Source organism: Lissotriton helveticus, chromosome 1_1, assembly GCF_964261635.1.
Source record: "Lissotriton helveticus chromosome 1_1, aLisHel1.1, whole genome shotgun sequence".
NCBI classification, from domain to species: Eukaryota; Metazoa; Chordata; class Amphibia; order Caudata; family Salamandridae; genus Lissotriton; species Lissotriton helveticus.
Window position 1 is genome coordinate 275,981,328 of NC_136057.1, and position 26,271 is coordinate 276,007,598.

Below are 26,271 nucleotides of genomic sequence, written 5' to 3' on the forward strand. Positions count from 1 at the left end.
TGTAAAGTATTTGTGCTACACTTTAAAAAGTAAAACAATGAAAACACCAAAAAATCCCACACCAGATTTTGAAAAAAAGATAGATTTTTAATAAATAAAACAAGACCAAAATGACAAAAATCCAATCAATAAAACCAGAGATATTAAAATGTAAAGCTTTAAGTTAAAATGGTGCCAAAAAGCGCAAAGTGCCAACAAGGATATCTGGTTTTGCCGGACCTGGACAAAGACTGGGTTGAATGTATGACATTGTTCTGCATTTTGTCCATCAATTGTTGTTTTTGTGATGCGAAATCCGGCATCGGGGATGCCACGCGCAGCTGCCGATGCAGTGGTTTTGAGGAGCTGAGAGGCTGAGATGTGGAGTCCCTCCTCGTCATCGAGGCTGCCATCAATAAGAGATGCGGGAACCTGGTGTGGTATCCTAGGTATTACTGTGGAATGTGAGACAATGTACATTCCACTAGTTTTTATGTATGCTTTGTGGAATGTTAGAGAGTCAGGACACTGGTGAAGCTGGAGCTGTGGTTGGAGCCTATTATTTGGAGTAAACTTTTATAGTAAATGAACTTTGTGTCCTGTTCCTTATTTGATTACCTTACCTGGGCTGGAGATGCAACATGTTGTCGGCAATGTCTCTGTTTCAAAGACTGCAGGTGCAAAGTGAGTCTTTGCAACTGGTCCAATCCAGGCAGCAGCAGCGATGTGTCGGTCCAGCTCGAGAATGTGCTGATCAGCCGAAGAGATGCATCGGTTCTGCTCTGGGATATACCGCTCAGCAGAGGAGATGTGTTGGATTAAACAAATCCTAGCTACACCTCGTTATGTGACCAGAGACAGGGTGCAGGCACCACATGGATAAAGCAAGAAACTGCCAACTTTCTAATTCAAAATTCTACTTCACCATAAGTTACAATTTTAAAGTAAGATTCCAGATAAATCAAATTTGAACCAGTTATATCTTCCCATTTGGAAATTATACTTATAAAATGTATTAAGGTAATCTCAATCTTATCCTATGGAAGATATATACCTTGCAGCAGTGAAAAACAAATCTAAGGGCTTTTCACTACCAGGAGAAGTGAAACTTTAACATGTCAAACTTTTTAAATACACTGCACCCTGCCCTATGGCTTTCCCGGGCTAACCCTTGGGTTGACTTATATGTAATAAAAAGGTGTGTTTGGGCCTAGCAAAGGATTTATCTTCCCACGTCGACATGGTAGTTTAAAACTGCACATACAGGCTCTGCACTGGCAGGCCTGAGACATGTTGAAATGGCTACTTAAGTGGGTGGCACAGCCAGTGCTGATGGTCCACTGGAAGCATTTAAATTACAGTCTCTGGGTTCATGTAGTGCACTGTACTTGGCACTTACAAGTAAATTAAATATGCCAATTGGGTATAAGCTTATTTTACCGTGTTTTAAGGAGCACTTTTCTGGGGAGTTTTATATAGCGTGAACTAGACCTGAAAGTATCAGAGCACTTTTCATGAGAACCAGTTGCATTACAGACGGGCACATCCATTTTTTTTAGGTTGAGCTTCCATCGACCTGTTATATCTCTTTTGTGAGGTTTGGCAACCCCACTGAATGCCATTGGTCACTATCTGTGGCATTAAGAAATGCTGGCTTCTTATTGGTGCATTGCTGTAAAAGTCCCTCCTTTGTGTATCAAGCTCTCTTTCCGGCGATTTCACTCAGAGAGCATTATGGTTGGTCATCGGACAATACAGAGTGTAATGGCCTCTCTTCCCTCCTCCATCTGTCTATTGCAGGTCAGGTGTTGTTTTTTATTTGTAGTTTTATCTAGTGCCAACAGGACCCGAAGGTATTGGAGTGCTTTACATAACACCAGTTACGTTACACAAGGACACATTCATTATTTGGTACGCACAGGTAAATTAAGTTATATTCCCAGAATCACCGGATGTTAAGCCTACGCAGAGGCTCAAACCTAGTTCACTAGCTCCAAAGTGAGCAGCAGGGTGAACAAACTTTATGGAAACAAAGATTCCCACATTCAGTGTTAAACTAGTAAGATTCCGGACATGTTATTTATACATCTTTACTTGATTCTTTAACTGAATTCAAAAGTAGCCACAGTAACTTTTATATCTACATCACAGGTTTTGATTTGATGCTCATGCAATGTGCACAAACAGCACAATCACCTTCTCATGTAGAAACCATGCAGAGTATACTTTGTAGAATCAACCGCGACAACATGAAGTTAAACTACTGCCCGCAAAGATGTTTTTTGATTTCTGAAACTTGTAATGATGTGGTTTTTACAATGAACATGAAAATAGATTGTTGTAAACTGATATTCTAAATTGAGGATTGCCTCTAGCAAATCAATTATTTATGTGTTCTTGCTTTTTCCTCATTTATAATCCAGCATGTTACAATTCAATCTAAACGGTTTCACTAGGTGGCTCATCTAGTGGTAATATTAAATTCATTTGAGGATGCTTCATCTATAACAGGCAGGGTCTCTAAAATGGAACATGTCCCATTCAGCGGTGCCACTAATTTCTAAACTAAATCACCATCTCCAGAAATTAAATACTTCTAGGGCCAGATGTAGGTAAATCTATTTTACCGACTCATAAATACCGAATTTTACCGATTCGGTATTTATGAATCGGTAAAATAGAGGTACTGATATGTAGGTAAATACAGATGTGCATTTACCGAATCGGTAATATTCGGTATTTACCGATTCGGTAAATACCGACCGGTAATGCCCATTCATTCCTATGGGCTTTAAAGCCCATAGGAATGAATGGGGCATTACCGATTCGGTATTTACCGAATCAGTAAATACCGAATTTCACAAGGGTGCAGGGGGTGTCACTTTGACACCCTCTAGCACCCCCAAAACTGGTTTGTGTGCCATGTGGCAGGCATACATGCCCTAAGGGCAGGTCTGCCTGTCATATGGCACAGGTGTGCATGCACACATGTGCATGCACACCGGAATCGGTATTTTACCATCAAATTGAATTTGATGGTAAAATACCGATTCGGAAAGGCTTGTGGGACTCAGAAGAGTCCCACCTACATCTCAAAATTACCGAATCGGTAAAAATACCGATTCGGTAATTTACAGAATCGGTAAATTTACCGATCGGTAAATTTACAGATTCTGCCCCCTACATCTCAAAATCCATTTACCGGTCGGTAACGGCCGAAATCGGCCGTTACCGACGGGTAAAAGCCTACCTACATCTGGCCCTAAATGTTTTACACGTCTTCAATAAGAACTTAACATATTGGTCAAATTCTGTAAAACGCACTTCAGTTTCATGTTTTATGCATTATGCACAAATGTGTTTGAAAATCAAACCTGATTTGGAAAATAATAAAATGTATATCTTTGTTCAGGCTGACAAAAGTAGCCTAACAAATGTCTGGCTTGACTTTTGGTTGTTGTTCCTTAGGATCCTTTAGATCATTTGGCATTTGTGTGTGTGTGTCTGTATTTGTGTATCTGTGTCTGGTGGAGGGTCCTTCCAGTTAGCACAGCCTTCTCTGCCCCCGTATTTGAGGTCTCTTTTCTGTACTCTTCCCATTTCCATAATTAGCATTCTTTTTGACCCCTTCTTTACATTTCTGTGTAATATTTCACCCATGAATTTGTTCCACACGCTTTACTTTAAAAAAAAATCTTGCCCACGTTGCCCACAAGACTGTCATTGCCCTGATTCCTTTTTTTTTTTTACATTTGTCCTCTTTATTCCCTTTGTCACCCATCACTGCAGTTTTCATAATTATAAGTATATTTTAAAAATGTTGTTAAGCAAGGTTTAGATTTTTCTCTGCACTTGGTAATTCAATATCGAGTTCTCTAGTTATCCTGACATTTGTCAACTTGCTTTTGGTAAGGTAGTTTTCTTATCGGTTTCTTCAGATTAGAATTTTTTTTAGAGGACACAGTCTGGATTTAAACGGCTCTTAAATATTTTCTGCCTCATTTGCAGATAGTGACTTCGGATGTAGTGCTGCAATGTAATGACTTGCTTGGTAAATGCTACAGTGCTAACATCGTACAACCCTTCTTTCTGTGTTACAAAAACTAAAGAAGGATCACAATGAAAGATTCTCTTGACATCCGAACTTCATTTTAAATTAAAAAAAGATAACAGGACTGTATGGAAGGCAATGCAATAGTAATGCTGCAAGGACTTATTCTCGATTTAATTGTGCTGACAGCTAAATCTGGACATTACTGCTGAGTGGTTACGTTACTACCATTAGGGAACTATTTCCACATTTAGAACAGGACTCTAAATGAGGCTGTCATTCTGTTTGGTTTTTTCCATGGTGGAAGAAGGACACACTGAACCATAGGGGCCTGATTAAGAGATGGGCAGTTTATTCCAACACGTGTGTAAACGGCAGTTTTTGTACGGTTTGGAATTACGAGTTGGTAGGTTTGAAAACATTGGATAATTTATCAGATGCATGAAATACCTCATCCTTCAATAAATTTTGGCTGGTCAAACCTTTTGAAATGTAATAGGGGAAAACATACTGTATTTACCATATCATGCAGATTTTGGTGCATTACAATCTGCATGTTACTCACCAATAACTCGTAATAGGTGTTATGTACTGCCCCCGATAAAGAACGTACCCCGTGGTATCAGTATTTATCAGATGTGATAAATAGTACCTAAACTCGTAATCAGGCCGTGTGTGTTTCAGTCATTTCATAAGACTGGCAGTAATACATAATTGTAATACTTCCTGAGTTTACCTCACCCACAGAGCAGTAATTTACCACAGATGGTGAACTACTCAGATGACAACCTAAGGGGTATACATCTTGAAAAGACCTTGCAGTTTATCATCCGACAGATAGTAATGTTTCAAGCTCTATGATGGAAGGCATGCACACTGTCCACAATTCATGATACTGAAGGAAAGAGAGACGTACCTGCTGGACGTACGCGTAGGGAGTAATTGGGTACTGAACCCCACTGATCTCAAAGATGATATCCGGCATGGCAGGCAGGCTACAGCACTTCACGGTATACTGTGAAGAAGAAACAGCTTTACTGAACAACTGTGGATCGAAATACATATTACCGTATAATATTAGGATGTGTTCTGGACACCACCTCCGTCTGTCTACTTTATCCAGATTTTCCACGCTCCTTCCTACATACTTTTGTCATTTCTGGAAACACCATGGTCACCAACCATAGTGTAAATATGGAATTATCTGAAAGTATAGTTGATAATTGTTAGTATAGTTTTCAATAGTGCAATTGGTGTAATGGTATCAGGGCCCAGGAGAGTGAGAGCCTCACTGCACCACATTGAAAACCTGTGCTTATGTACTGGGTTGGGTCTCTGTGCAACAGAGCTGTAAGATAAGCTTTCAAATATCAATTAATTCAAATAAATAAGCATTGATACAAAAATCATATGCATCAAAGCAGGACAATAACTCTCTTGCTATCCACTGTCACACACACTTTGTTCTGCAGCAGATTACAGAAGATTGGATTAAGATTTGTTTTCTACTTGTCCTAGCTTTCTTCTTTTTGGTATCAGTTGTGTTTCATTTTTACAAGTGGATAATAAATATCGCACACCGACAAGCAGAAAGAGAACAAAACGTATCTTTCTTTGTAGAACATCTTTCAGAGTAGTCTGTCTTCATCTCATAAAGTTGATATTGCCTGTGCCTTGATACTGTTCTGATGTTTATCAATGGTGTGTAAGAGGACAGAGCAGTGTATAGATTTCAGAGCAAATTCATTTTTTTCGCGATTTTACATAATTCGACGGGACATTTTTATCTTATGTAAATAAAATGAGCAGAAAATTTGATGCAACATTAAAAACATTTCCAAAAATGACATGGTACCTCCGAGGAATAAAAGCGCAAAATGCTATCATTTTAAGAGAAATGATTAAAAAATGTTGCTATTTTCAAGAATGTCTCTAAATTCTCTTAAAAATAATTAGCATGTGGACTTTGACGTTTGCCCTAACTATTTACTAAGCTTTCGGAAAAATCATAACACCACTGGGAAATTTTAACGCGGTGGGTATAAACTATGCATTGTTTATTACACGTTAGTTCTGTTGCCTGCACACATAGGTTCAGAAGTACATAGTCATTCAGCAGATTTCCCATTTCCCCATAGACACAGAATGTGTCAAAGCATTTCTTACTTCTGAAAATTCTGTAAAACACACCTTAGCCAGGAGTAAGACAAAACTAGTCCCAGAACATTGTTGGGGATTCTGGCCTGAATCTCCAGGTGTAATTCTCATCTAAGACAGGAGTAAAACTCAACCACTCACAGATTTGTTTTTATCCATGCCTGGATATGTTGTAAAAATATTGGAATTATATTCAGTCGCGCCTTTACCTCCCAGTTGCTCGCCGACTTGGCACCAACAGCCTTTTGGATGCTTGTGATCGCAGACGTGGGGCCGGACAGCAATGACGTTCCGGTGTCTACAATGGCTGCGCAGCCGCTGCTGCATGCCACAGTAGTACCATTGATTATAACCCTGAAAATAAATGGATTGCACTTATTAATATGCAGCCTTGAAGAGTGAGATGTATAGTTTTTTAAATGAAGAAGATATCAAGTTGAATAAGGTTAGTGGGTCAACTACTTCAGCAGATATTTGCGTAGAAGTGGTCACTAGGAGTGTGTGTAATTTGCATAATATGCTTTTGCGTAATTATGTGAAATTCTGACAAAATTACATGAAATATGAGTATTTCCGCAAAAAAACAATTTTTTTATTTAATTTAGCCCTATGTTTTATCTCGAAATGCTTCTTTGTGTCACTTTTTGACACAATGACAAATATTGTGCTAAAAAACAAGTGAAATTCTGGAAATTATGTGAAATTCGTCCATGTTTTTCAAATTTCACCCAGGTCTAGAGGTCGCTTCTGTAGTAATAGCAATCATGAGGCAAATCTGTACACATTCCTTGTTAGTTTCCCCAAATCTGCAGCATTTGTTGAGAAGCAAGCATTTCATTGGTTTCTGTAAGTTTCGTCTTCTTTTGCAACTAACCGTGATTTGGAGGTGTTCGACCAGGCTGACATACAAAACAACTGGACATAATTATTCACATTATGGTAAACTTTATAGAAAAATACAGTCCTCATTCATTCAAAAGCTTTATTCGATCATCAAACAATAATCATGAAAGCACATAAAATATTTACAAAATACGGTCCATTGGAATTGAACTCTAATACAATTATTACTTAAAAACATTTAAAAAGGACATTGATAAGAATGCAGATGCAGGGCAAATCCTTGTAGTAGCATGTAAACAATATATATTAAAAGACCATGCATTTCCTAACAGCCATTGATTTCAAAATATACATAGCTGTGAAAAAGCATATATCTGGCTCGTTTTAAGGAGAAAAGCAGCCTCATGGCCGATTTTATAGTCGTTGCTGCATATTTTTTAAACAAGGGTTTAAGATAAAAAATGCGGAGGTGCAAATATAAATCACATATAAATAAAAAGTGCACAGTACTCTGTTTCGTAACCCCATCACAGGGGCATGATATAGAAGGATGTTTTTTTTATATAATGAAACGCCACCAAGTGATGTACGATTCCGAGTCTTAATCTAATCAAGACAAACCGATGGGATGGCCTGGTGACTACCGTTAGGTATTTTTGAAAGCCAGTAGTAACCATGTTGGAGTAATAATACTGGGGCATTGTTAACAGCATGTTAGCATTTCTACGTGCTTGAACTTTCTTTCTCATATAAATACACTTAAGCTCTTTCTTAGGAATTACAGTTAGGCTGTCTGGGTTAGCAATGATGTTCACATTAAGTAGATCCCTCACAGTTGTTACAACATAGTTAATCCAAGGAATCAGTTGACTTTTGTCTAGGCGAAGTCAGTCACTAATAATACTTCTAGTAAAACTAGTTTCTTCTTTCTGCCAGATTGCCCTCCATACCATTAAAGGTCTTAGGCTGATTAGATCTGACAAATATTCCAGCCCTACTTCCTGGTGTATTATCTCAGTGGAGGCTGACATGGGTAAGCAAAGCAGTTTTTTTAAAAAGCAGTTTTCTTCAGCTTGCAAATCCCCGTGACGACAAAACCCCCAAACGCCAGATCCATAAAGTGCAATTGAAACACATCTATGACGATATATATGCAACATGTCGCATATACGACGATCCCCCAGCTTAATCGCAAATTTAAATACTCCAAAGGCACTTTTGGTCATCTCTGCTTTAACATTGGTTATCTCCTGGGACCACATACCATTGCTACTAAAAGTTATACCTAGATAACAGAATTTTTTTACGATTTGTATTTTTTGACCATCAATATAAAAAGCTCTCAACTACCTCATTTTTTTGCCGCATGACATAATGAATGTTTTAGTATTATTAATCTTTAGTTTCCTTCCCTTGATAAAACCTACGAACTTGTCCATTAATCTCTGCAAACCACAGGGAGTTCTCGAGAGAAGCACAGAATCATCTGCATAAAGCAGAATCGGGATAGCATGGCCATCTACTTGAGGGGCGTCAGAATTGACCTGCTTAAGCTCCGCGTCAATAGCATTAATAAAAAGGGAAAAAAGAAGGGGCGCAAGGACACAGCCCTGTCTTATGCCTAATTTGACCCTAATACTATCGGTGCATTCTCCCCCTTGACCATACCTTATACAAGCAGATAGTTTAGAATATAATCCCGGCAGGAGCACCTAGTTCTAGTAGCATTGACCATAATAGGGCATGGTCGACCAAATCGAACGCGCTACTTAGGTCCGCAAAGCAGAGAAAAAGCGAGCCCTGCTTAGCGCGTGTATACTTCCCTATTATGAGATCTAAGTTTATGCACTGTTCGATGGTCCCAAGACCCTTTCGGAACCCATATTGAGAACGCGCAAGGATTCCGTTATCCTCTGCCCACTCTTCTAACCTGGACAACAACAACATCCTACTCATGGTCTTAAGGGATGAATCTAAAAGGGAAATGGGTCGATACTTTTTTGCATCGGACCTATCTCCCTTTTTATATATGGGAATAATTATGGATTCCCCCCAGGTGCGGGGACTGCTTTCCATTACTGCCGCATTGAAAACTTTGGTCAGGACAGGGCCCCAAAGCACCATATCGGCCTTAAACAGGTCGATTGGAACCCCATCTGGTCCGGGGGCTTTCTCTCCCTTGCTGTTCCTAATGGCATTCTCTACCTCTAATGCTGTGATGTTTAGGGGTACAATTGGCCATAGGTCATCGTCCATGGTGGATGAATTAACCACTCGAGTCAAAAATACTAGAAAAGTGGGAAACCCAGCATTCCTCACTAACTTGGGCAGTTAGGACTGGGGTGTCATCACTCTTAAGAAAGGGACAGTTAACCGTGTCCCAGAAGAGTTTGCTATTTGATAGTTCTACAGCCCTAGTCAGATTACTCCAGGCTTCTTCCTGTAGTTCGCGCTTCCTTTGCTTCAGCTGCTCTCTGTATACGACCCTGAGGTTTATAATGGCCAGCCTATCCCCTGGTCTACTTGGTAGGGCCTTCTTGAGCTTCCGCAATGACTCCGTACATGCGGAGTCAAACCATCCTGTCCTTACTTTCTTGTTACTGCGCTTTGAAGTGGTCAGGATGTTATCAATTAAGGTGCCAATCCTTTTAAAACTCGTTAAAATGCCCACACAGTCTGTATTCCCATCCAGGCAATTAGACAGCTCGGGCAAACAAGCCGCCACGATTTTAACCAGAAGTTTTTCAGAATTGGCTCCTCTCCATTTTATTCTATGGCCATTAGGTGTACAGGGAACAATATCGTTAACAGTAGTTTTGGCTGTCAGTACCTTATTACCCCAGATAGATAATGCCAACGTGATACAATTATGGTCGCTGACCGCAAGGTCCAGTACGACCGGGGTGTCACAGTGTAAACTGATATCCTCTGAAATCAACAAATGGTCGATAACAGTTGCGGCATTTCTGCCGGTAAAAGTTGGAACAGGGTTTCCCTCCCTGTCTTTGGCGAGTTGCAATACAACAAGATCATATTTGGCCACAACAAAGTTCAATGATTCTCCATAAATACTATGGATAAAATGGATGCAGCCCTCACCTCTAACATCATTGACCCCACATGCCTTAGTCAGACCCCCCAGGATATAGCGGCATGGATTAGCAAATTTAGCGGCACAAAAATGGAAATTTAGCGGCACAAATATGGAAATTTAGCGGCAATTTTGCGGCATTTTATTTGGCCATTTTTCCTACAACAAACAGATATCTTCGTTTTTTTACTTATTTAGCAACATGAAGCTATGTATATTTGGTTTATTTACAATGTAGACACTTTGTTTCCCTCGAAAAGCAAAAGACTGCCCGTCAGCAGCCCAGGGCAGCAAAACAGCATCACAGGCGTCCCGCGTTGCGTGCGGCAAGGAGGTGCTTTATATCGCGGTGTCAGCGCCTCCCCAATGCAGCAGCTGTGCCCAATTCAGTGGTGGTGCACCCTGGGATGTGCATCTGTCATAGCTCCCTGCTGCCTTCACGGGTCTCGGTTCCAGCGCACATCCCCGCAGTGCATTGCACCTCCACGCCCACTCTACACTGCACAGCTCTCGTTTCCAGAATAGGGTGGCCAACATGGCATAGGTGCAAATTCAAGACGGTAAGGTTAAAAATTCAGGACAGAGGGTCAAAATTCAGGACAAAATGTGAATAAATGTACTTTTTCCAGACACTTCATAGGAAGTTGCGCGATAGTATAGGGTGTCGGAGAGCAACACAGACTGCAGGGGAGGAAAATGCATGTGGGAGACACCAGAAGCGCATGCACTCTCCTGGAGTGATTAACACAAAAGAAAAAAGTTGTGGCTGAAAGAAAAATAGTGGAAGCAGGGATGCAAGCCAATAAAAGCAATGATAGAAAGGCAATGCTCATTGGGAGGGACAAAGGCATGATTGACAAGCTGGGACAAGAATAAGAAGCGGCAAAATTAGGTAGATAAGAACAATTAACCAAATGTGCGCAATTGGCAGGCTTCAAGCCCCTCTATGCTCTTGGTAAGTCACAATATGGGCTGCACGTCTGCTGTTTAGTGGGCCTGAACAAATTATCCTTACCTAACCATAGAAAGACATAGTCTAACACAAGCTACAGGGCACAGTAGTCTAACGTTCAGCATTGTTGCACTTTCTCATTGAGGTGCACTTTCTTTGTGTTATATCTCTCAGAGAACCACAGCACACATGTGGGAACACCGTACCTCTGAGACTGACTCACAGGCAAAACCACATGTGATGCTAACTACTTTGGCACGCATTCCAGTGGCTTGGACCAATTCAACCATTCTACCTTTCTCTTTTTTTTATGCTTCAGATTGTCTGACATTTTATCTGCTGTCCTGGTCTTTGCCTCAGACGAGCACTCCTTTACCTTCTCAACTGTTTGCGGGGAACTTCATGAATGATTCACTGCCGCATGAAAATGTACAAACTCACTTGTGCAAGATTTCTAAATAAAAACAGGCAGCACTAAATGACACATCTTGCTGAAGTGTGCCGGGGATCGGGTCATCCGTCTGCACGGCCATGTTCCAGTGTGTTGTTGGCGGTCATTTGATTAATAGTTCTTGACCCTGAGATCAGACTCTTTTTTGTGGTGTGAAGTTCTACTTTCTTGTTCTTTTTTCTGCAGTGTACTTTACCGTAGTGTACTCCGTGTGAGATGCACACAACGTTACACTTGTTTAGCAACTCAAATACAGCAGAATGGGCTTTTTGCATCTTTGATACTTCTGAAACATTGGTCAGGCTCGATCGGAATATGTCTTACCTAAAGATCTTTTTACTCGTCATTTCGTAGTTTCTTGGCACTATATACCTATTCAGACCCCCCCAGGACATAGCGGCATGCATTATCTTTTGTAAAAGTGCTGCGATTTCAACAAAAGTGCCGATTTCGCGGGCATTTTAGTAAAAATCGCGGCACTTTTAAAAAGGTGCCGATTTCGCGGCAAACCGCGAAATCGCGAAATCGCGAAATCCTGGAGGGTCTGCTTAGTTAGTGATAAAGGGCACGTTGGGATATTGAAGTCCCCCCCCCCCCAGATTAATGCAAAGTTAACACGAACTTCAAGACAGATCTTATCAAGGACCTTCTCTAGTTCGTTAACTGCTGCTGATGAACGTGAGGAGTCAAACAAGTTATTATAGTGGTTGATTAACAAAACGTTGCAGCCATTTTTATGTCGTAGCCATATCACTTGGGAGTGACAGCCAACCGTTTCATGTTTAATAACTTGCACTGGGAGATTGACAGAAAGTAAGATGAGAAGTCCGCCTTTGGCTCTACCCTTGGTTGATCCCTGTGCTGGTAGGTTGAAGGAAACAAATCCCTCATAATTAATAGCTTCCTCACTCCATGTCTCTTGTGGACATAATATGTCATAATTATTAACAAAGTCTCCCCACTCAAGAGAATCAACTTTGCTATTCCAGCCGGCGATGTTCCAACTAACTAAATTATACCATCTACAGCAGGTTTCTATTCCGGGTTCAGGGGCTACATTGGTTATCCGGGATATAACATCTGCTGGCCTTATTGGCGTTGTGTTAAGAATTAATTTACCATTTCCTGATGTAGTAGGATTACACTGGCAATTTTTTCCTACATAGTCCTCATTATCTTGTGACCCCACTGCTTTATTCTCCACAGGGCAGCAGTCCTACAGGGTAGTAAATTGATCTTGAATTAACATTGCACGGGGTTCTGAAAGCGCTCCTATGCCCTCCTCCTGATCTAGACAGTTTCCTGGTTCCTGAATTGAATGGTACAGTCAGTCTACTGCCTCTGGGCAGCTATAGCGATTATAGCTATAAAAATTGTCTGGGAAGTGCGTAGGACCTGGTCTGCCCCAATTCCCACTATTCCCTCCCCTCCTTTCTATTCTTGTCCATTCATCAGACCTCCCCATGGATTCCCCCGTACAATACGGTGGGTAAAAATAGGATAACGGAAGTGACTGGATAGTGGCATCCGGCGCTTGATTAATCCATGCGCATATGTGAGAGACAGATCTAGGGTCTCTAAAGGTCACCACTACCCAGTCACCTTTAATTGTTTTTGCCGTTCTACCTAGCCATTGAGTCCTTCTTTCCATAATAATCTCACGCAAGATTTGGGGGGTAACGGTCTGTGTAAATTAAGCCAATTAACTACCTTATTTTTGAGTGATGCGAAAGGTTCCTTGGCCGGCTCTTCTAGAACCGGGACACCGGCTAAAACATCCACTAGGGGGTTAGCTTCAGGGGGTATATCCGGTAGTAATGATTTTTTCTCCATGCTACTGGTTGCATGTGCCATTTGTTTAGGTGAAGAATCTGGCTTATTTTATAAAACCTGGGCTGTCACTGGGGAACGAGCAGATATGCTAGGACCATACTGTGGGACAACATTAGTAGAGGCTGGAGTTTTGCTCAATGGCTTATTGGTGGTGATAGGTTGGGCAGTCTTAGTATTCTCTCATGCTATAGATAGCTTATCCAGTGTACTGGTATTGGCTACCACTAACTTTTCTAACTGGTCTAATTTGGCATTAATCATTCGTGTTCGCTCCAGTAAAGGCGACATCAAGGATTTTACAAGTATTTCCATTTTCCCCAAAAACTCATCGTTTACACTACAGTCAGGCGCTGGATTAATAAGAGCTGAAAGTCCCGTAGGTGGGCTGGGAGGCTGGGGACTCGGTATTTGGCAGTTTATCTTTGGGATTTTGGCTGAGCTCCCCTTCTGAGAACCTCCCCCTCTTTTCCTTTTACTATTTTTTTGTATTACGGTGGGTTTATTACTTTTTGATAGTCCCCGACTTGGGTTTTTTAAAGGAGGTCTATGTGGCGAAGGGGACTTAGAAATTTCGCTAGAAGCCGTACTAATAATAGTGGAATTTAAGATAGCACAAGCCTCTACTGTGTTTGATTCTACCAACATAGGACACAATATAGGGTTCTGTGCAGCTATTGGGTCATGAAGTCGATTGGTGGGGGAAGCAATAGCCCCAATAGGGCCCAAAGATGAACGTTTTCCTGTCACTAAATCTAAAGACAAGAGTTTCTCAGTCAGGGCTATTTCTTTCTCTAAGATTATCGTGGCCCGTTTGACATTTTACTCAGTATATGGATGGAGTAAACTAATATCTAAGCCACACCACGTACCCAAAAAATAAATTAAGGAGATAGGGCCCGGCCCGGCCTCAAACGTCCTCGGAGGGCCTTAGACGGCTCGCCCTTTGCCCGGGCTTAGCCCGGCTAGTCCCGTGCGCGTCCCGCACAACGCGGAAGTGACAATGAATATATACAGGGAGGTTGGGGGCGGGAAGAGGCCCCAGCTGCGGCGGTGATGGACGCGCTATGCAGGCTGGTCCTCGCAGTCCCACCCGCAATGTACCTCTGCTCCCCTACAGGTCCAATTCAGCGTTTTCCTCCACAAGTCCACATGGTCCACGATGGCAGAGTTAATGCAAGTCCGTGCCCACAAACGGCTGCGAGTGGCAATACAGTTCTCATTCCCAGCCGTATTTAGAGTGATAATGACCAGGCAGAGAGAAATCCCTCTTCACCCTGGCTGTTGAGAAGTTTGTAAGCGGAGATCGATCAGTCTGGAAAGTGCCCAAAATTGATCGCTCTGTTCAGTTAGTAGTTTATATATCTAAAAGAATCTATTAACGTGCTATTAATTTTACTTTTTTAACCACACTTTTAATCATCTATTTTATCTGTAATTATTGATGCTCTATTATGAAAATGAGATGTTTTACTTGATTGTATGTTTGTCTTTTCATACTTTTATGACCTTATTGCTACAGCCGAACAAAGTTAATTAATTGAATTGAATTGAATTGAATTGATTGTGGACATGTGGTTTCCTCCCATGACAGCAGACGTTTGCTCACAGCCCCAAGATATTGATCACAAAAACACAAGTATACTTTGAGGTGGCTGGGATTGACCGCTGCTCTCCCACATTGTATTTTCCTACTGGTTGGAGCGTCCATCACTCAACAGTATGATTTTCAGCCATTCACTTCTAGGAGCCGTGCAGAGTAGAGAGGAAAAAACAGTTCCGCTTACCCAGTCCTGCATCCCTAAAAATCACCAACAATAGGCGCTCTAGAATGCTGCCCTGTAATATTGCATCCAATTGGGATTGGAGGTGCATTATGACGTCACTCACCAGATGCCCCCTTTAATGAGGTCCAGATAATAAGCATTCTGCTAATATCAATTAAAAATAGCTGAGATGGCTGGACCTGCTATGGTGGGGGGCTGTCATTCTGGACTCAATTACATACAAATACCTCCCTCGAACCTTTAGTACATTCTCAATCATGAGGGTCAAATTACAGGGATTATTATGAGAATTGTGGAGCACCAAACCTTTCTGGAGTGTCTCATGTTCCTTTATTTAATTGTTTCATTGGTTCAAATTTCGAATTTTTATTCTGTAGAGCCCTATACGAATTTCACATTTCACACTCTTTCATTTCAGCATGATAATGAAACATATCTTTTTCTATACACACGGATACCTGTAGTAAGTGCAGATATCACATGAGCTATTTTACCAGCAATGGGAGTGGACACCTGCTGAATGCTCATATATCTGACCTTAACCTACTTAGATATTTTACTAGTAGAATCACTGGCCCACAAGGAATTGATGAGCAGAACTATGTTGGATGATATAAAGAATTATAGATGGGTAACAGTGAATTTGAGGGTGTTTCTCACCAAGAGGTTCTAAATGACATGAAATAGACAACAAGAGCAAAGCTTGAGTTGCCTATGTTTTCACTCAGAACCCTGAGCTGAAAAACCTCATTCTTTACCTATCCAAAATGTTATGTTATGTTATGCATGCCCACCCCAAACCATTTACGCCTGCCTTCACCTGGTACGTAGGGGCAAATGATTATGGGGGAGCTAAGGTGGCTCTGCTCCCTGTTCCATTTCCAAAGTATAAATAGATATTTCTAAACAGGTAGGCTGAGGCAATAGAAAATCGCACTGAACACTTTAGTAGGGTAGGATTAACAATGAAATAGGATGGTACATGACCCCGGAAGTCCAGTCCTCTTCGCCTCCCTCACAGGCTTGTTTAGTTACCAATATAAAATCTGTTTGGTATAATTCAACGCAATTATTTATCATAATGCATAGATTCCATTGTGTTTGTTCATAATATATTTCTTTATTCATGTTATTCTTTTATTTTAAAAAACCTAGGCCCACATGCATCATTGTCAATTGCATTCGCAAACGGTGCGAATCGCAATTTTCGGCCGTTTGCGAATGCAATTGAAAAAAATTGGGATGCATCATGTTTTTCGCAATTTTAGGAATCGCAATCATGTTGCGATTTCAAAAATTGCGATTGCATTTAAAAAATCGCAATTTTAGATTTCTTAAATGCAATGCATGAACATTTTCAATTTGTGAATTCGCAAATGGGGAGAGGTAAATTACCATGAAGTTGACCTTCATGGTAATTAGCGAAAACTTTCAAAAATGCACAAAAGTGCATTTTTGAAAGTTTCATTTCAAATGCACTTAAAGTTATATTTCAGGGGTGCAGGGGGGGGGTCCTTTGGACCCCCCCTGCACTCATGAAATTGCATTCTCAATTTGCGATTCGCAAATTGCGAATCGCAAATTACGAATGACTTCCCATTGATTCCTATGGGCCTCTAGCCCCATAGGAATCAATGGCAAGGGATTCCTTAATTGCGATTCGCAAATTGTGAATTGCAATTAAGGAAATTTAAGAAATCGCAAAAAAAAATGCGGTTTCTTAATGCATAGCCTTTTGCGATTTCTTAATTGAGATTCCTTAATTTTCGCAATTAAGAAATCGCAAACGGCAACAATGATGCATGTGGCCGCTAATTCTTTAATTCAAATGTAGCCAATGCAAAGGACTTCTTCTGGGCTTCACATAGAGGTTCTTCTGAATGACGTAGCATGGAAATATTGTGGCGTTTATTATGCACTGACTCAAATGAGATCGGATCCCCCTAGGGCCTCTAACAGGAAGGTGCCCACTAGCAGGCAGACCACTTTGCATTTGAAGTTCTGGGGCCAAATAATACCAACAGGAAGTGTTGTTTAGTACATCATTGTCACGTATCCTGGTAGGGATTTCTAGTTTCTATCGTCTATCGTGTGATAGATAAAGCGAGTTTGATGGCTCTATATCAAAAATCCCGTGGCGTGTTCCCCAAGTGAAAAAAAAACATGTCACAGGAATTTTGATGTTTGCCTTTGTAAATTTAATTAAACATTGTCTTGCATTAAAATGTGGCATAATTATAATACCTTATTTTTCACATTTACGAATTAAATAAATGTCTAATTCCAATTGCAAAATCATTATTCATGGGTTTTGGTCATAAGCATCATTAAAATGACTAATATTCACAAAAAACTTATCACTCAAAATTGCACAACAGAGAAATCTTTAACACCCCCTTCCAAACCTTCTACCCTTGCTTTCAACAGCTATGCAGGGGCAGACATACATAAAATGGCATGTCCTCCCTGTCCCAAAGTAAAAACAAAAATACCAGGCCTTCTGTCACCCACCTCCACCACGCTCTATGCCCTCCTTCCCTGTCCTCCAAAACCTCTGCTCTCAGCACTCCAGCACTGTACAGACAGGCTCTTACAGCACTCAGGCACAGAAGTCTGGAAATGCTTTATGACCTAGCAATAGTGAGTTATGATATCTACAACACACCGTTGCTACATCACAGCAGTGAATTATCAGATTTAGATTGTGACATACATGATAAAGGCTCTCAGTGAGAGTCATACATAACTATAACTAATATTCACAGTGCTAAGAAGGTGCAAGTATATAGTCACGTGCAATAAATTAATCTTTTGCCAAAGTGGCCTGATGACTGTGCCTCTTTGCTTGGTCAAACATTGATTATGCAGGGATTGGCTTGTTGAGATTAAAGGTAAACACGGCACCACCACAATTTTCCCTGGTACATTTCAAGTTGCAAAATTAAAGTATGCTATAAACTCTGCTGCATCCAGAACTTAGTGTGAAAAAAACAAATATGTAATTCCTCACATACCGGGAGAAAAATATGTAATATCAGGTATTTAACACAACCGGTAACCTAGTGCAGTAATTGCTGCACCCCTACAATCCTTCCCCTTAACAATTGTGGAAGGTCAAACACATTGAAATTTGTCCATGCCCCAAAAGAGGCAAAACAAGCTGAATTAGATGCAGAATTTGTAAACTGCCCGTGCATTCTGAGTCTGCACAATGACAACCTGCGAAATTGAGGAAACAGGATGCAGCTGGTGGGATTTGTCTCAGGTAGTATGGTACCATAATATCAAAAGTAAAATACTGTCTGACAGAAATGTTGTGTACTACATTTTGTTTACCAAAATATCACTCCGCTGGGGCAATATTTCTTATTCACAATATTAAGGGAAGCAACACTGTCTGTCAGACACTATTTTTGCACACGATATTCTGACATGTAGTCCCCCCCCTGACAGTCCTTGTCCATATTCACATTTTTCTTGGAAACAAGCTAACATTTAGGAATAACCCCAGGGGGTATAGTTCTAATATGCATGTGGATAAGGGTAACACGGGTTCTCATATCAACAAATGGCCAACTTCAGCCACCTGGGACACCAGCAGCCAGCTTTTCCTCCTGCCACCGAGCTTCTGCCAGTATCTGATGCAACTTCTGCTGCAGATCAGCATCACACAGGGATGCTGTAGTGGCAAAGACCCGCAGCAATTCACTTGCCAGGCCCATCACAGGTTCCACCTTGTTTGCGTAAATAAAGCCCAATATGGGCCGCTTGCTTGGTTAGTTGCACAAAATTACCCGAAGCAATGGACAAAGGAGAAGCAGCACCTGGAGACATAATGAAAGGCACAATTCATCTTCCTTCTGACCTTAAATATTTACTGCTAGTATCCCAGCTGAACTGAAGCATCCTTTGAGTATAATAGGCCAGTCCAGGACTGAAAAAAAAATGTCAGGCATGAGCCCATCTCAAGTTTAATAATAAATGTATTGTATTGTTTTTGATTAATTAAAACCATTACAAATATACATTAATACAATTCATATATATTAAGACAAGAGAAATGCGTTTCTAAAAACGTAAAAGTCTCAATTTAATTTTGCTGCCAGGGTTACCAGCATCATGTGCAGGCTTGCGACAGACTGATTCCTCCGCCCAGTGCCAATGCCTCCTCCAAAGATGGGTGAGTATACATGTAGCGGGCCACCAATGTCATGGGTTAGAGAGACAGCCAGGTGATGTATTTGGAGCACAGGTCCTGATTGTGGTCACCTCACTATATCCTTGCCACTCACCCCTCAGGACTATCACAACACAGCAAGCAGGCTACCACTGATGCGACTCTCACAGGTTAAAGTGCCACATCTCTTCATGTACCGCTGTTCTGCAATGACCCAAACAAGGGTTTTGAGGGAAGATATGGCTGATGACATGACCTTGTGTAGATTTCTTAGATATGCTTCTGAGGTCACACCCCTTTAAGAGCACTATTTTTTATCCGACTTAAAAAGAGAGCTTTATCTGGGATGAAAAAGATCTTCAGAGGGGTATAGACAAAGAAGTGCAGCTTGGGATTAGTTCCAAGAGGGTGGCTCTGCTAATTAAGGGTGTGGGTCATAACATGTGAATCCTGTGTTTCACAAAGCATGCCTCCTGTCCAGTGTTCTGGTGCCTCTCTGTGAGTTTGATGTTATTGCATCCACACTTATCACACAACAATGAACAAACGCCTAAAGAAAGCCAGACCTATTGGCTCTGACAATGCGTTTCAGCTGTACCTGACAAATGAGTAACAATAATGGTATTGTTGTGATTTATTACAATTGAGAATGTTTTCATTCTGAAACTATTAGACTGGGTACTAAACATTACTGAAGTGTGTGGGAGGGGTTGTGGTCTTCCGAACATCTCAGTCACTTCTGTTCTCCCTTTCACACCACTTTCCTCTGCAATCTTTCACTTGTGTGCGTGCTTGCTTCTGGCATCTTTCACAAACAATCCATATGCCTAACTCGCACATCATCTTCTTCCTCTTCATCACTGTCATTTCACTGCCCTTCTCCTCCCTCTCACCATGCCTTCTCTCATGCACATACACACACGGCTCTCTCTCATCATAAACCCATTTTATTTCCCCTTCATCCTGTCACTCTCGCAGGAGTTCTCTGTATCGCCTTGATACACCGCCACATAAACTGGTAATTACATTTGACACATATGTGAAATGTGTTCTATGCCAAGGATTGGACAAGCATGAAGTATGAACGAACACCTTTATGACCTACTGACTATGGGCCCGATTCACAGAATGAACTTAAGACTCAATCCTAAACTTACTACTATTTTGGTATTCACAGAATGCACTTACCACTTTTGGCATTCACAGAATGAACTTACTACTTTTGGTATTCACAGAAGTTAGGATTTTGTCTTAAGTCTGTCCTAAGTCTGTCTTAAGTCTGTCTTAAGTTTGTCTTAAGACAAACTTAAGATAAAATCCTAACTTCTGTGAATACCAAAAGTAGTAAGTTCATTCTGTGAATGCCAAAAGTAGTAAGTGCATTCTGTGAATACCAAAATAGTAGTAAGTTTAGGATTGAATCTTAAGTACATTCTGTGAATCGGGCCCACAGGGTTCATTCTCGACTCCTGAGCTCTCAGTCATGAACTCCCTTCCACACCCTGATCTCATTGGGGCCTTGTTGGCCTCAACCGATTCCTGCATGTACAACTAACTTTCTTTCATTAGTCTGTCCAAACCTGCCATTGTTTGCCATCAATGCTGCGGCAGTCCTGGAGAAATGTGTCATGTGCTTTTGTGTGTGCGTCTATGAGTGTATGAAGGGGTGTGTGCGGACGCAGGTGTGTGTGGGTCTGTGCGTATATGTAAGACTATGTTCACATTTCTGTGTGCTTGTGCATGTCCATGTGATGGTGTGGACATGAATTTGGGTATTTTTGTATTAGAGCATGTGATTCTATGTGTGCTTGTGTTTGTGCGAGCAGATGTTTCTGTATGTGTGCTTATGTCTGTGCGTATGATGTTGTGTGCATGTTTTTGAGTGTCTTTGTATTGTGCGTTTGGATGTTTCTGTATGCACCCTCTGTTCGCGTATGAGAGTGTGTGCGCACATTTGTGTGTGCTTGTACATATCTGTGCGTGTGATGGTGTGTGTGTGTGCATGTATTTGTTTACGTCCTTGGGTATTTTTGTTCTGGGGCATTTGATTGTATGTGTGCTTGTGTTTTTGATTGTTTCTTTATGTGTGCTTGAGTATGTGTGCGTGTCTTCATGTATCAGAGAGTGCGCGCATTTGTGTGTACCTGTGCATGTCTGCGCATGTGACGATATTTGCGTGTGCATGTATTTGGGTGTTTTTGTATTAGAACATAGGATTTTATGTGTGCTTGTGTTCTTGGATGTTTTCTGTCTATGTGCTTGTGTGTGTGCGTCAGTGCACATATGAGAGTGTTTGCTCAAATTTGTGTGTGCTTGTGCATGTCTGTGCGTGTGATGGTGTGTGCAAGCTAGATTTGTTATTCTCTGGCGGCCGCTGTCCTGGATATTGACTTTAACTGCCAGATGCCTGACCTTAGGATGGCCACCAGTGTACAGTACAGTCGCCTGCCTGACCCCAAGATGGATTCCATAGTGGCCCCCTACATGTTGTTTTACTTCCCTGGGACAACAATTGGACATTGACCAGACCTTGAACCTATCCCCTAACCTGTCTACACATCAGGACTTGGAACCTGCGGAACTAATCCCAGACTGTGGAGACCTAGTGATTTGGCAGATGCCCGGTGGAGCTACCATATAGCTAAAGAGGAGCTGTGTTGTGGACTCTTCCCCCCCCCTGCCGTCACCTACCCAGTTGCATCTTGGGCAGATTTTCCCCTCGACTCTATGTCCTATCTTCCTCCTATCCCTTTACCCTATCCCCTTACCCTTCCTTGCTCCATTCACCTTGTCCCCTATGAACTATGAATGCTTTTCTGGATACTTATGTAACTTTTAACTGATGTAAATTGCAACATTATTGTTCCTCATGTAAGGAGGTCTGATTCCTTCGGGTCTAGCGAGTGCTATATTATCACTAATTAATTACATTAGTTCCCATTTAGTACTCTTTCTCTCTTTGTCTAACTCGCTAGCTCCTAGCTCCTATCCCCTCTCCCCTGAATCTCTCATCTTGCTTGCTAGTCTACTTAGCCCCCTGTCCTTTGTGCCCTTTGACTAAGCACTCCTTCTCCCCTTGTTGGGGAAAGATCCAATATTTCTACTCTGAAGTCTCAGCGAACCCGCTGAGAGAGTCCACTGTGCCAAGGGAGCCACTCACAGCTGATGTGTGATATGGCACCCTTTGCCAATGCACTCCCTCTCCCCTTTTTGGGGTAGGATCCAGTATGTAGGCCTTGGAGTCTCAGAGACCCCTCTGAGAGAGTCCACTGCGTAAAGGGAGCCTCCCGCAACTGAGATAGGGAAGTGATACCACTTCCCCTGGGATCACAGCTTACTGGACTTTGGACGTTGCTTTGACTCATCTACCGGTCGCCCTTCCCCTCCTCTTTCCATGCGGTGTCCTTCACCCTCCCCTCCTCTTTCCCACCTTCATTACCTGTCTACTTCCCCAGCTCCTTCCCCCTCCCCTGAATCTTTCCCCCTGCCTGCTTTTCCCCTTACGTATTTGTGCTTATTGTTCATCTCGACCTTACAAGTAACTATGTTGTCATACTCGAATAACTGTGTAACCTTTGTAACAATGTAACTGATACCTCCGGGTCTAGCCAGCGCAATATAAAACCTTTAAAATAAATAAAAATAAATACAAATCATAGACCCCTGGATGAAACTCAGTTCACTGTCTGCTCTATACAACATTCCCCTAGTATGTGAATAAATAGCCTATAGAAACACAACATCTTTAAATCTTTCGGTGCTCATGACGAGCTCAGCTCGTCATGATGCACAGTCTGCATGATGTCTGTGCTCATCTGCCGTGGAATGCCCACGCGGGGATAATTCCCCGGCTGTGCTGGGCGTTCCATTAAGCGGGCGTGGTCATGACGAGCTCAGCTCATCATGAGCACAGCGCCACCATGTAGCGTGATGAGCCGAGCTCGTCACAAGCACTGCGTGCCGAGCACGCCCCCCCCCCGTGCCACGGGGGGATTAGCCCCGCGGCGAAGGTATTAACAATCTTTATAAAAGCTCCAGCACTTTTTTTGTTGGAAACGCCAGCATGCTTGTCCTTGACAAGCTGTGCAACTGTTTATTCTCTTTTTTATTGCAAGCATATACTGCAAAAGGAAAATAAATAAATGAGTAAGTGAATGATTAAACGTAAACACGACTGCCACAAGCAGCCCTAAAATTGTATTTTAAAAATAAGTCATCATTCACTGTTGTGGCCGTTTCATGTGTGATTTCCTTTTTTTTTGTAAATATCAATCAATCAGGTGTTTGTTAAGCGCGACTACTCACCCATAACGCTCTCAAGGTGCTGGGGGTGAGGGTCGCAGATTCCAGTCCATCAAGGAGGGGGTCTGTCGAAGAGCCAGGTTTTGAGGTTTCTTGCGAAGATGGGAAGCGATGTTGTCTGTCTGAGGTGGAGCAGAAAGTCGTTCCAGGCTCTGGCAGCGAGGAAGGAAAAGGAGCGGCCTCCCGATCTCGTCTTTTAGGCACAGGGAACCATGGCATAGGAGTGCTGAGCTGATCGTAGGGTCCTTTGGGGTGTGTGGAATTTGAATCAGCTGTTCAGGTATGCTGGTCCGGTGTCGTGGAGGGTCTTGTGAGCGTGGGTTAGCATCTTGAAGGTGACTCTAGCTTTGATGGGAAGCCAGTAGAGTGTGCGCAGGTGATGGGAGATGGGGCAGTGTCTTGGCAGGTTGAGCACCATTTTAGTGGCGGCGTTTTGGATGTTCTGTAGCTTGCGGGTGAGGTTTTTAGTTAATTCTGGCATAGAGTGCGTTGCCGTAGTCGAGTTGGCTGGTGACCAGGGAGTGAGTGACGGTCTTTCTGTGTTCAAGGCGGATCCATTTAAATGTCTTAGGTAGGAGGCGGAGGGTGTGGAAGCAGGAGGACGAGACAGAGTTGATCTGGAGGTCCATCTTGAGCTATGAGTCCAGGATGATTCCCAGGTTGCGTGCCAGGTCCGTGGGGGTGGGCGGGCTTCCGAGGCAGGGGCGCCACCAGGTGTCGTTCCAGGCATCGGGGTTTGGGCCCATGTTTTGTTGGTGTTTGTTGTAGGCAGCTGTTTTTCATCCATTTGGTGACGGCTTTCATGCCTTCTCGAAAGTTGTGTCTGGCGGTGTTGTGTTTGTTGGATACGGAGAGGTTGAGTTGGGTGTCATCTGTGTATGACACAATGTTAAGTCCATAGGTTCTAACAATGCGAGAAAGCAGAGCCATGTAGAGCGTAGGGCTGAGGGTGGACCCCTGGGGGACTCCGCAGGTGGTAGGTGTAGGGTCCGATAGGAAAGAGGGGAGTCTGACCCGCTGCGTTCTGCCAGAGAGGAAGGAGCGGATCCAGTCGAGGGCCTTTTCTTGGATCCCTGCATCATGGAGTCTGCGTATTCGGGTGCGGGGTGAGACTGTTTCGAATGCCACAGAGAGGTCGAGGAGGATGAGGGCTGCTGTTTCTCCTTTGTCCAGTAGAGGATGTTGTGCTCTTCGATGAATGTGGCGAGTTGGCTGTTGATGGCTTTCTCAATGACTTTCGCTGGGGACGGGAGCAGGGAGACGGGTTTGTATTTTTTTAAGTTGGTGGGGTCCGCCAAGGGTTTCTTCAGGAGAGGGTTGATCTCCGTGTGTTTCCAGTCATCGGGGAAAGAGGCGGTTGCCAGGGAGCAGTTGAAGGTGTGGCAGAACATGGGTGAGATGGTGTCGGCGGCTCTGTTGAAAATGTGGTGGAGCAGGGGTATGTGGGGGCTTATTACAACTTTTACAGTTATTACATGCATTTTATTAATATTATTAATTGTGCTTTAGCACTGATGTGCAAATTAAATTAAATTAAATCACATTTTAAAGCAGGTTTGTCACTAAAGAGAAGGGAAACAGTACTTGATGGATATGAACAATGTGCACACTAAAAGTGAAAAAGAGCCAATAGGTAAAACAGGGCCGACCCATGCCCCATGCGCAGCTGCCAAGTTCTCAGCATGTGCATGAGTGACATTTTATTACTAAATGGGTGACACTGCGAGTGACACGTTCCTGTGAATAAAATCAAGCAATGGAGGCTATGTAAATAGAAAAATATCATAAATTATCCATTCTGAGCAATGAGAGCTCGAAAAGGGTCTTGCAACTGCTGCAAAAACCCTGAAATGGAAGGTTCAAAACCTACTTGTTGGTTAACGCAGTTGCTGGAGAACTCTATAGGTAGTCTAGTCACACACTTGACTCAACATAAAATAGCAAAGAGGGTTAAAGCACCTGCTGTAAAGCACAAGGTATAAACATGCAGGTCACAGATTTATATTTCATGCGGTCATCTCAGTGGGTTACTGCTTTTACTACAGAATGTTTTTGTGTTAGCTGCAGGTCAGAAGTTATAATCATTGTGAAACTGCACAGTGAACTATTAACTGGCATCAAGGATCTATTTTGAGTAGTACTAAATACTTCTTTTACGTTCTAAACATATATATATATAAATAAATATATATATATATGTTTAGAACTTGAAAGAAGTATTTAATATTTGCAATTTTCCATAGGAAACTTTAGACACGGCTACAGCCCGAACTGCTGAACGGAATTAACCCAATTTGGCAAAAAGGTAGCCCTTGGTTCAGAAAGAGCCCTTTTTGTTAAATGGTGTAAATCCGTTTGGTAGTTCATGAGAAATTAGAAAAAGAAAAAGTTTCAATATCTGGGCGGAGCCTAACCACACATCTCATCGTGAGATCTGATTGGCTGTCAGCACTTCATCCAAGAAGTGATGGCAACCATCTTGGGACCAATATACATGATAGCACCTCATTAAAAAGCATTGCAGTTAATAGAAGGTTTTAAACTTTAGTTACATTATAAATTATTTGTTGATGGTACCATACTCATTTTAGAAATTGTGGTGTGTTCTAAGGTATTTTACCATGTGAAAAAGCCTTCTGTTGGGATATCAT

At 42.0% G+C, this 26,271-nt stretch overlaps 1 protein-coding gene across 1 annotated transcript in view; it reads right to left on the bottom strand.

The window, feature by feature from the left end:
- The window catches only part of LOC144792655 (pepsin A-like), a 216,172-nt gene that overhangs the window by 21,437 nt on the left and 168,464 nt on the right, over positions 1-26,271 (bottom strand). Inside the window, exons 7-8 of the mRNA XM_078667836.1 lie at positions 6,397-6,541; positions 4,947-5,045 (exon numbers count right to left, since the gene is read on the bottom strand). Of these exons, the coding sequence (XP_078523962.1) occupies positions 4,947-5,045; positions 6,397-6,541 (244 nt within the window). The remainder of the gene's footprint in view (positions 1-4,946; positions 5,046-6,396; positions 6,542-26,271) is intronic.